Source organism: Buceros rhinoceros, unplaced genomic scaffold (assembly GCF_000710305.1).
Source record: "Buceros rhinoceros silvestris isolate BGI_N320 unplaced genomic scaffold, ASM71030v1 scaffold12276, whole genome shotgun sequence".
Lineage (NCBI taxonomy): Eukaryota > Metazoa > Chordata > Aves > Bucerotiformes > Bucerotidae > Buceros > Buceros rhinoceros.
Genome location: NW_010419364.1, coordinates 18,320 through 30,258, shown reverse-complemented (window position 1 = coordinate 30,258; position 11,939 = coordinate 18,320). Strand labels below are relative to the sequence as shown.

General features: G+C 51.1%; 1 protein-coding gene across 1 annotated transcript in view; it reads left to right on the top strand.

The window, feature by feature from the left end:
* Positions 1-311: 311 nt before the first annotated feature.
* LOC104495854 (Golgi integral membrane protein 4-like) overlaps positions 312-11,939 on the top strand; it is a 25,789-nt gene continuing 14,161 nt past the window's right edge. Inside the window, exons 1-5 of the mRNA XM_010138887.1 lie at positions 312-498; positions 5,685-5,759; positions 6,236-6,285; positions 7,866-7,919; positions 11,113-11,263. Coding sequence (XP_010137189.1) covers positions 312-498; positions 5,685-5,759; positions 6,236-6,285; positions 7,866-7,919; positions 11,113-11,263 — 517 coding nt within the window. The remainder of the gene's footprint in view (positions 499-5,684; positions 5,760-6,235; positions 6,286-7,865; positions 7,920-11,112; positions 11,264-11,939) is intronic.

The following is an 11,939-nucleotide window of genomic DNA, read 5'->3' as shown; positions in this document are numbered from 1 at the left end:
AGGCAGCCGCCTCCCGGGCCGGTCCCCCGGCGCGGTTCGCAGCCGAAGGATGCGCCTGCCGGCACCTCGGCCGCTCCTCTCGGACACCGACGTTGTGCTGCGCTTCTCTCCCCCGGGCGAGGAGGAATGAAACGTTGCTGGAGCGTCTTCGGCTTCTCTGAGGGCTGGCAGGGAGCGAAGGCGAGACTTTGATCGCGTCTTGCAGAGGAATCTGCGAATTTGCGGAGGAAACGGACTGTGGGGCAAAAATAATCAGATGCTTTAGCAACGCTGGCGAGACTGCGCTACACCGCTCAGGCATCGGCCCCGCCATGGGTACCGGCATGTGCTCGAGGAGGCAGAAGGGGCTTCTGCAGACCGCGTTTTGCCTGGTGACTGTGGCGTGTTTGGGCTCGGGGGTTTTCATGTACAATCACTTGCAGCAGAAGGTGCGGAACGCTGAAGCTCTGGCTCAGAAATACAAACAGCAGCAGGAAGCGCTCTCTGCCCAGCTCCAAGGTGAGTGACCTGCGCTCAGTGTGTGCTCGCACTGTCTGAACTTCCCTCTCTCCCAACGTGACCTGCGGGTGGCTTTGCCGCACAGCCCAGCCACAGGCGGGGTCTCTTTAGAGCATCGTTGAGCTCTAGGCTGCACGGAGCTCGGAGAAGATACTGTCGCCTGTTTCCTTCCCCCCTTTGCTGTCTAGAATTAGATTAGCCTTGAATCCGAGTTGCTGCTGACAGCAGCCCGCAGACCGGAGTGTGCTGGATTGGGGACTTGAGCTGTGTCACACCTGTTCCAGGTCTCCCTGTAGTTCCCTTTGGCCGTGAAGGCTGGTCCTGTGTCACTCTCGCTGTGAAGCGGTACGCACGCGAACAGGACTGGGAGAGGCCGGTTGGGCAGCCTCCGGGATGGGGCTCTGCTCTCTGGACCACAGGAGAGTCAGACCGGAAAGGGAATAGAGAGGCAGGGGGTCCTTTAGGAAAGTTTGTTGTCATACTCTAAACTGCCCGTTGCCTTTGCAAGAAAACAAACCCGTCTTCTTCTCAAGAGGCTGATGTGCGACTAGGAACATCTCGGCAGCTTGTTTGGGGCTGATAGGTGCTGCGGCACAGAGCTCCCTAAAAAGGGGGAAGGAGGGGGAAGAACTGGCTGTTCTGAGCCTGCTGAGCAGCGCTTGGTTCCTCTGGCAAGAGCTGCCAGAAGACCGGAAGGCAAGAATAATATGTACATTCCCCCTCCCTCCTCACTTGTCCTCCTTATGTAAATGCCTCACTGTGGGAGAATGACGCTTTAGCCCACCGAAAGATCTCGGTAGGGAAGGCTGAGGACATGTTTCTCCACTGCTGAACTCTTATCTTCTTTGTCTAGTCTATTTTTCTAGCCTTTGCATCTGCCAAAGCTGTGTTTCCAGCACCTGTCACTAGATTTAGAGTCTCTAGAGGGATTTGCTGAGCTCCCTGTAGAGAGGTTTGGTGGGAATCCACTCTTTGGTAGCAGCAGTTGTCATGCTGGAGGACGGGTCGCTTCTGGAGTGCCTGCAGAATTAATTTTATGTGGACAAAATAGTGTTTGCCTGTGGTTCTAGTGACTCAAGGACAAGAGTCATTTAACACTTTTTCTTCTAATAAGTGGTGTTTGATTATAGCATTCAGATCGAGAGCTCTTCCTCAGGCCTCCGACATACCCAGTGGTGGTGTTTCTACAGCCTGCGTTGCTGGGGAATTCTGCAGATCTGCGACTCAACATATGCGCCTTTTAGGGTTAAATCTTTCCTGGTGGTTTAGTGTGTAGTTTGTGGTACAAATTTAACGTAGAACATAAGCTTCTTGTGCTCCGGGCTGTGTATTTCTAGTGGTAAACTGGGAAAGCAGAGAATGGTGTATGTGTTTTGTTTGTCTCTCAAGGAAACATGCTTGAAAAAAATCCAGTCAGTCTTGTGAATTTTTCTAGTGTGCGTGTAGGCTCACTGCTAGTATCTTACTATTTTTTTCCATTTCTTCTTACTCCATCACCAAGTAGTCGCTACAGCTCCTGATGGGTTGCACAGCCCTGGTGGTTTCCACCTGCATCCTGTGTTTCTGAGATGCGAAGATCACCAGGGCTGGAGTTAGCCCACATTCTTTTCTGGTGTGTCAGCATCTCTTGCTTCTCTTGGCAAGAGGAGCTGGTTCTTCAGAGAATCAGATGACAGTGGTAGCCTCAGGGAACCCCAGTTTTTGGGAACAGCAGGCTCAAGCAAACAACTGAGACAGGCTCATAATAGTTTTCCACCCAAATATGTTTGAATGTCAGAACTGTAGCCTATTGCTGAGGTTTTGAACCCTCTGTCAGTCCGCCCATTCCTAAATACAGTTGTTGCCATGGTTACCCTTTTTATTTTGAGCAGACACTTACTTGTCCAACAATTTTAACAAAGGCAAAGCTTCTTTTTGGATTTGGCTGGTGGGAGAAGCCTGGCGACTGGCAGATAGGAGCCATGCTCGTGGAAGTCTTAAAGTGCAGAGGCATCGTGCAGATATGGCCGCATGCACATGCGTGCTGTCATCTGGCACATCCAGCTGGTGTCCGGGATGGAGGAATTTTCTCTCGCAGTGGGCTGCCATGGCACAGCGGCTGAGCACGAGAACGCAGCACTCCTGCCCTCACCACTGGATGTCTGTTCCCAAGCTGTCTGTCCTTTGCCATCTCTCTGGATCAGAGAGGAAGGGGTGATGAGTCTGGCGCTTGTTGTGCTCCCCCCGTCACTTGCTCTGGATGATTCTTGAGTCTGAGTGACTGGTGCCTTGGGTGATTAGTTGTGATGTGACTGGAGGGAGGCTGGCAGGAGTATTTGGTGCCTCTAAGAAGGAGAGCAACACAGAAGAAAGCTTTTTCTGGGCGATTAGCAATGAGAGGGGACAGAGCATGGTGCAGTCTGGAAGTTAGCGCTGGTCTGTGTGTGCTGAGAGCTGCTGGAGCTGCGAGGCGAGCCGTGGACACCGTGATGACTTTCCGCGGTGTGTGCTGTTGGCATAGAAATGGCCTCACCGGCTGCGCTGTGGTGGTTTCAGCAGAACCAGAGCAGCAAATCTGTCTCCGCTGCCTCCTCCATGGAAGCAGGGAGCTGCCGTGCACTTGTGGCTTTCCCACGCAGGGGTAAAATGAAACCACTGGAACAGGAGGAGAGATCCCTTTGTGGATGTCTTAAACTCCCCCTGGCAGATGTTTATCTTGGTACTCTGGGGTATGTGAGGCAACCCCTTCACACAATCACCCCATTTTCTGCGGTCCTTTAAAATCAGAATGAGTCTCTGGAAGGCCTGACCTCTTCATCTTTCCAAAAGGCAAAGCCCTGCAAGAGATCTCATTGTTTCAGCAGTTCAGGTTCTGCGTTTTAGTTCATTTGGCAGCAGGTGATGGTGCTTTAGTGCTGAATTCTGGCCGAATTCCAGCCTGGATTTAGACACTGACCACCTTCCATTCTCTCTTGTAATTGTGAATTGTTAAAGACTTCCTGGCTTCCTGTCCTCTGAAGTTATATCGTGCTGTTGTGGTCTGTGAAGTTGTTGCTGTATTCCACCACAAAGACGAGTAGAGAGGCTACTTCATGAAGCACTTACTGCTTTGTACAAAGCTGAACCCACCTTTCCTGGGCTCTGGGGACCTGGAGGAATGGCAGAAGAGATTACAACTTTTTTTTCTAGTCACCAGAGGTTACTTTGGCTTATCTGAGTTGTAAAAAAAGTGCCAGGAGAGCCAGATTACATGTCCTAAATTTTTGAATAAGCAGCATATGCTATGGAGCTGTTCCCGAAGAGTCCTCTGCTTTGTGGTGCTTGCATTAGGATTTGTGGTTATGGGTGTTAGCACAAGCCTGTTGCTGTAGATGCTTTCCTGTGCTTTAATTTCCCACTTACTCTGTGAGATCAATAGCACCCGATAGCTTGGGCTAATCTGAGCAGACCTTTTCTTGTTATTTACTTGCCCGACAGTGCTCGGCTTTTTGTGTCCTCAGGTGCTCTGCTAGAAAGTGAGATATTTGTGGCAGAAACATGAGTGCCCAGAGCTCAGAAATTTTCTGGGGAGTGACTGCTGTTCTCAAGATGACAATTTTATTGGAATTGAACAAGGCTGTTTAGAGAAGAGGCACCCGCAGTCTCTTGTGTGGTAGCTGGGCTGGGGAGGCCCTCAGGGCGACATCCAAGTAGTCTGTTAGGAAAAGTGCTTCTATAAATAAAGCTGTCATGAAGTAGACACTTGGACAGCTGCAGTGATGGGCTTGCTGCTCACCAGTGTGCTCCCAGTGTGCAGGGGAAAACATCCTTCTAGGTTGAAAACAACTATTTCTGCTGTAATGGTTTGAGGAATATGGTAGTTTCCTCACTTCAGAGGAAAATGTTAACAAAGTGGCCCAGCCCTGGGGAAGCATCTTCACCACTGGGATGTCTGTCTTGGTTAACTAGGGAAGGTAACAAAGAGGAGGGAGAGAGAGAGTGGCTGGTGACAACTGGAATTCTCGACCCGTCAGCTCCCCTCAGTATCTGGGCTGTTTGCCTCCCCGCCTAGCTGGGAAGTGCCCCACAAGGCGTAGGGAGCAGTTGTGCCACAAGCAGCAAAACCCTTAGGGTTCAACACCTTACCATGTCTGGCTTCGTTCTTCACTTCTTCTTTCCCCCCGATTCACTCAGGCACGCGGCTCTTGCTGGAGATGGCTGCAAATATTAACAGATCCACTGCTGGTAAACCAAACTCTTGCAGAAATCTCAAGCTTGGACCTAGACAATGTCATGAGCTTGGTTTAAAAACCATGGAGTTAAACCATGCCTGGGTGGGAAGGCATTTCCAGGCGGGAAGAAAAACACCAGTTGTTGTGAGGGAGCTGGTAAAGCCACCAGACTTGGATTTGGTGTATACATAATGAATCAGGCTTCCAAGGAAGGTGCATCAAATGGTTAGACTGTGTTCTTGGTCTGCCCTGCATGAAGATGCAGAGGGATGTGGCTTCCAGGGGCGAGGAACGCTCCCCGGAATGCCCGGCTCTGCTGAGAAAGCTCTTGGTGCTGCTTTGGCAGGGTGGCAGGCTCTGCGCAGAGGGGATGGAGGAGCCTTTTGCAGCTCAGTGCTGTGACTCAGGGAGAGCGTTCAGACATCAGAGTGGATTAAAGTCACCATCCATCAGGAAGCTTCCCTGGCACTTTGATTTGTCATGTGGCTGCTGTACGAAGCATCCCTCATCCCTCTCCCTTCCCGGCTCCGGTGCAGAGCACAGATGCTCTTTTGTGTGCAGTGAGAGGGAGCTGCTTGGCTCACTTTTCCTTAGTGGCCTGAGGGCCAGTTAATGGTTGGGTTGTGAGAGGGCAGAAAATGTCTCTCCTGCGTGCTGCTGATGGATTTACAGAGGAGATGACTTGGAAGGCTCTGGCTCTCTTGAGCTTGGTAGGGGACTTAGCCTCCAAATACACCATTTAGCCACTGGCCACTAAAGCGAGCTCTGGGGCTGCGCAGCTTAGACTCCAAAGCAAAACCCGAGGCCATTCAAAACAGGGAAGTCTCTTGCCCAAGTCTGCTCTCTTGGGCACTTGCTGGCCCAGTCCATGGCACTATTTGAGGTCCACATGTGCCCCATGTCTCACGACCTGCAAGAAATCTGTTTTGGGGAAAATAATACGTGGGAAGCCATTCCTGGGTTTGTCTCACGGTCTGCCTCTTTCTGCTTCCCTAGTTGTGTATGAGCACAGATCCCGGCTAGAGCGGTCCTTGCAGAAGGAGCGAGGGGAACACAAGAAGACCAAGGAAGGTGAGTGTCCTGCGTGGCTGGTATAGCGGGGGCCAGCCGACCCTCCGCTGTCCTGTGCAGAGAGAGATGTGTGTGTTGTACCCAAAGCGTTTTCTGCCTTCAGGGCCGTGTGTGGGTGCTGCTGAACACCCCCAGTGAGCCTCATCCCTGGTTTGAACTTAGAGAATAGTAAACTGACTTGTCCGGTGTCTCGTGTGTGCTGAAGTAGGAAGTCACCAGTGTGGTTGCCTGTAGAATGGGGGAGGAAGGAAGGACGTTTGGGCCAGTCGAGAGGGCTGGACAGCTCTCATCGAAAATACTGCCGTCTTCTGGGGGCATTGACTGGAGTGTGCCAGCAGCATCCGCATTCCAGCTTGTTGAGTTGCAGCCTCTTGCTCAGCAAGGGGCTGGTTTCCTTCTTCCCTCCACCCACCAAAATACAAACCAGATCCCAGTTAAATTCCAGCTCATTAAACTGTCTTTTCTTCTATTTCTAGACTTTTTGGTGTATAAGTTAGAAGCTCAGGAAGCTCTCAATAAGGAGAAGGTAGGTAAGGGTTATTCCTCAGAGCGTGTGCAATACTGGCAAATATTTTTCTAGTACCACCATGTCACGAGGCCAGTGCTGCTGTCTGGAAGGTGTGAAAGACTCTAAGTGTGCATGGTACCAGATGAACTTCGGCTGTCCCACCTTGGCGTCTGAGGATTTCCTTCGTCTTAGGAAAGGACTGTGCTGTGCTAGAGCTGTTCTGCCTGTTCTCCCATGCGTGGTAGCAGAGTAGGTGAGCTGGTTGTCAGCTCCTGGTGTAGCAGGGAGTCCTGTGCTGCAGTCTGGAAAGAGAATTGCTGCTTCAGCGTGCAGAGGAGTCCTGGGGAAACTGAATGCGAGGCACCACCACAGGGAGTGTGCGGAAGAAAGGCCACGGGAGTGCTGGGGAAAGCCTATCCATCGTGTTCTGTCTCCAGGATTGTCAGATGATTTCCTCTAGCCTGTGGACTTCTCGTTTGGCAGGGAAAAGGAGTCCTCAGTGAGGGTTTGGAGGAAATACATCCCTGGGTTCAGTCTGTCGCATTCACTTCAAGTTACAAGGCTGGCTTTAGTCCTTTCTGAGAGCATCTGTTGATGAGGTGCTGGAGGAGGAGTTGCTTTTAGCCAGCCCATCCATGGGTGAGTGTCATCCCCTTAGAGGAAACCTCTGGATGAATATCTGAGTTCTCTAAAGGCTGAGCAGCTCCCTTGCGGTCTGTGCCCATTTGCTGGTGATGGGTCATACTGTACTGAGCATTTACCGTGTAAGTTAAACTCTGGGCTGTAATGGAAATCACTGCCTGGTGGTTTGCACTCCCGTAGTGCTGCTTAGTGACTCAGCCACGTTGCTTTAGGCCACCCAAACACAGAGCAGATGTTTGTAAAAGCGCATGCGATGGGAAAAGCTGCAGTCCGTTCTGTCTCGGGTGCCACGGCTGCTGCGGGGACTTTGAGCACAGGTAGCTGGTGACTTTTGCACGTATGGTGTTGAGATGCTGGTGCTACAGTGAAGCACCCTGGGCACAAGGGGGAAGAACGTGACCCTTAGCAAGGCATAAGCAGATCTGTTAAACTGGCGCAGACCCCTCTGTGGACACAAGTAAATCCCGCTCTGCGGCTGCTTCGTGTCAGTTGGGCTTAGTGTGATCGCTGTACCTGTTACAGGAGTTTGCTTTAGGCTTACTCAATCGCTTAGCGATCGTTTTTGTGTTAAATGGCTCAATTTTGGTGCGTAGGCGTAAACCTTAGCTCTGGTGCTGTCTGCCTCCTCCTCAGCTGCTGTGGAGTGCTCAGCCTGCTTGGGGGGTTTTACAGTGCAAAGCTCGCTCGGCGCTGCGCCTGTCCTAGATAGAGGGCTGAAGACTGGGGAAAACTGCTCTGAGTGTGGATCCAGAGAGGGCAGTTATTGAGCTGGTGGCGAGGTTGTTTTGAAAGGGACATTTTCCAGCCGTGCCGAGGCTGCTGGTTGCCTTGTAGGCTGGTTTCCCATCACCGTGTGTGTGCCTGTGTGTGAAGGGGCAGTGGCTGGGCTGGTGTTCATGGGTGTTTCTCAGGTTTTTCTGGGATCTAATGTCACTGTTCAATCTTCTTCTTTCCAGCAAGATTCCATGAACAGATACGGGGCCCTCAGTTCCCAGCACAAGATACTGAAGGTAAGGGAGGAGCCTGGTTTCACCATTAAAGAACGCTCCCTGGAAGGCGAGTTGGTGCTCCCACTTAGAGATGCTGAGGAGAGATCAAGGGTTTCCTGGAGCTAGTGCCAGCACAGGGGAGGGGACCAGGCAGGGGTGTGGATCTGCATTCCTTCCTGGCTATTCAGGTTCATGGGAGTTTCCTATTGATTCTGCTGGGCTTTGTGTCAGGTTACAGCCTTCACCTGCACACCTCGCCTCAGCGGCAGTCTCTGCGGTTTATCGCACAGGAGTCCTGCTGTGCAGCGTGTTCTTTCCTGGGTCTCTTAGTGTGAAAATGGGTCTATTCATTGCAACTTGCCCTTTGGGCCAATACAGCCTGTTCCAGCCTGTGTACGAGGCTCGGGAAGGGGGTGGCCTGTAGCATTTTATAGCTTATCGCGTGCTTTGCCCGAAGCATATCTTGATGTTCAAGTTTGGTTTGTTAGAGCGGTGTAACTGTGCCTGGTGATGGTGGTTTTTAAACATTTTTAGTTGGAGCATTGGCAGTGAACTGGTAATTTAATTCTGGGATGAGGAAAGAGGGCTGGGTTCCAGCAACCCTTAGCACCGCTGGGTTGTATTTCCTGAGCAGAGCTGGACCTCCAGCTGCCTGGCTTTTGGATTCCAGCTTCGGGAAAAGGGAAGTACAGTTCTGTCTCTTGGGTATTATCCAGCACTGCGGATTCTGGGAACGCTTTGCAATAGTAACGTTCCTCTTCATAGCAACTGCAGCCTGAGCAGAATGCTCTGGTTTGCTTGTCTCGAGGGAACAGTGAGAGCATTTCATCCTGGCTCCCTTTCTCTTGCTTCCTTTTATTGGGGGGGAAGAATCTGGGGTTTTTAACTACATTTCCAGCTGGTGAAAGATAGGCCAGTCCTCAGGACTGCAGGGTGGTAGCTGAGCTGGAGGATTCCTGATTTTTGAAGGATTAGCTGACTTCCCAAATGATGTGATTTCCCTGTATTGCAGTGGTGGGCATCATGGGCAGGGACACAGAGCGAGATGTCATGGCAGCCTGGTCTCTCTGTGTTGCCTCACCCCAGGCTGCGTTTGTACATGATTTGCACAACACTCATGTGCTGTGTCTTGCAGTTTCTGCTTGGCTGAGTGGAACAGGTATCTGTGAGGTAGAGAAGGGAATGCCATTACAGTCAGACAGGCAGCTCTGCCCATGAGAGGTGCCTGGCTCCCTCGGGGCTGGCAGCACTCCCAGCTTTGGTAGAACTGACCGGCTCAAGAATGCTCTGCTTACAGTTAAGTGGCTTCTCCACAAAATAATCACATATAGCACGTTCCAGACCTCCTGTCCTACAGCTACAATAAAACAGTGTCTTTAGATTCCTCCTGAAGTTGGTCACAGCCATCTGTAGAAAGTGGATGAGGATGCTCTGTGTGCTTAATGAGCTGGGCTGGGCCTCAGGTGCTTTGTGTGACCTCGGTCAAGGCACTTACCTCTCTCTCCAGCTTCCTGCTGGTATCAGAGGGTGAATATTCCCTCCTTTCTTCCTGCCTGTGAGCAGTCTGGGGACGGATATTATGCACATGACTTGCTAGAGAGAATGTGGGCTAGAAATTAATTGACCTGAGATGATGAGGACTTGAAATTCCTTGAATTGCTTGGAGTTTCGTGTTAAAATCAATTCTCACTTGCTAATGGTGGGGGTTTCTAAAGTGCTTAGTATCTAAATGATTTCAAGGATGTGGTTCCACTGCAGTGCTTTCTGCTGGTAGCTCTGATGAGAACTGTAAGTTCCTAATGTCTTTGAAAGCCAGAGCAGGAATCTTCTATTCTCTTTATTTTTCCTCCTGATCTTGTGATCTGATTAACCTGACGTCCTTGTCTCTCTGAGTTCTGTCTCTGGGACCCCTCCATACCAATAGCTTTTTCCTCTGCATGTATTTCTGGAGCACAGTAATTTCTCTCCTTTTAGTGGAGGATATTGGCTCCAGGGGAGGATGCCTGGCCACAGATGCTTTGTTTTACTGGGGATGAATGCAGTCATCGATAGCATTTAGAGGCTTGGGTATTTTTTAAAAAAGAAGATTATTTTTTTTTTTACAGGAAGGCTGTTTGAAATTGCTGCCTGAGTCCTGAGGAGCTGTTGTATGGAAGGGCCAGGGTTCACCTATGAGCCAGTCAATCTGCATATGCAATTGGTGTTGACAAACTGAATGTGGAAGGACTCTCTAGGTTCCCATGGGAACAAAAAAAGAGGTGAATTCTGGTTCAATGGGTCTGACCAAAAGGATGTCTCAGCATGATTTGTTCTTGAGCTCTGCAAGCGGGGAGAGAAGAGAACAGCTCTTCAACCCACTTCTATCTGATGAATTCTTGGCTGGTTGAAGTAGTCTGTGGTCTTGAGAGTCTCGTCCAGGTGTTTTATGCCTGTGAGCCCCATGTTGCTGTGGAGAACGCGGGCTCTCCAGTCTCACTGTGCGAGAGGCTCTGGTTCCTTGCCAAAGGTCTCCCTCCTGTTCGAGCAGCTTGAATGGTGGTGGGGAACACAGCCAGGCTCTTGGGAAGCAAAGCAAGCAGAGAACAACCCGAGTGTTTTGATGTCTGTGTGTCCGAAGCGACTAGCAGTAGCTGCACGCAGAATGTCAAGGGCGTTAGACCTGTCCGAAGGTGAGCTGCTCCCGAAAGGCAGCGTGCAGACTGACGCGGTGTGCACTGTGGAAACTGTCCTTGCAGGTAATGTTGTCCTTCAGCATGTCTGGGGCTCCAGAAAGGACCTTGGATTTGTGCAGTGTTCCACAGGCATTTGGTCTGATATCGGCAACTGCTGCAGCCGGCGTTGCTCTCTCAGAGCAGGGTGTGCAGGGAAGTTCGGGAAGCAGTAGTTCTTGGCTGTGTCCCAGAGTCCGCATCTCTTTCTGAGGCAGGAGAGGACTTGCCACCACGTTCTGCTTCCAGCGTGGTGGCTTCCAAAGAGACCTTCCAAACCGCTTCACAAAGCGGAGTTTAATTGGCATTTCACATTCCTCCTGAACCACTGAATACAAGGAATATTGTATTGCATCTGGAATTTCTAGATGCCTCATTGGAGGAACAAACGTTGCTTCTGCCTCCCCAAGAAACTTACTAAAGAGGTACCTGAGTAGCACTTGACAATAGCTAAATTACTTTTCCTCTCCTTGTATTGACTCTTTGTCACTTCTGTCCATATTCAGAACCAGCATGAAGATGTCAAGAAGCAGCTGCTTGACCTGCAGCTGCAGCACAACAGCTTGAAACTGGAACATCGTAAGACACTGGAGACCCATAGCCAGAAATATGCCCAGCTGCAACAGGAGAAGGACAGTGAAGTCACAAACTTGCAGGGTGAGTGTGTTAGAGAGCCGAGAAAAGACCAGGCAGAGAAAGGACTGAAGAACTGAGTTCAGGAGAGGGACAGGGTTTCTTCTACAGGCCCCCAAAAGGTCTGAAGTTACTGTAGGACAACTTCTGCTCGACTGTGGGTGTGAGGACCTTGGCCCTTCTCTCTGCCAGCTGGAGCCCCAGGGTGGTGGAGTAGGAGCAAGGGCAGCATTCGGACTGGATCTGGCCAGGCTCTGAGGCTGCGCGGAGGGGAGGTGAGAGGCGCAGCAGGCTGTCGGGCAGCCTCCCCACGCGAGGGGAGCCTTCGGGGTTCCCGGGTGGTGTGTCTGGGTCGGAGTACGCACCACAAAAGCCTCTGCCTGCTTGGGCTGGCAGATGCACTGGTGAGGCTGCAGTTACATGGTCAGTGTAGGGTCACAGAGGAGAGGAGCTTCTTTTTTTTATAGCACCGTGGGAGAGTGCGTGACTTGGGTTTAACCACACTTCGAGCTCTCTGGGGTTCGGAGCCCCCTGCACTGTTATACTGCCTGGGGCATCCCCGGCTTCTGTCAGCTGCATCCCAGTGCATGCAGTTCTGGTGATATTTTAAGGGAGCTTCAGGATCCAGAATAAGGCTGGCAGTTTTTGACCCAGGTTGTTTTGTTTTTTTTTTTTTTTTGGAGGATACACAGTTATGTTC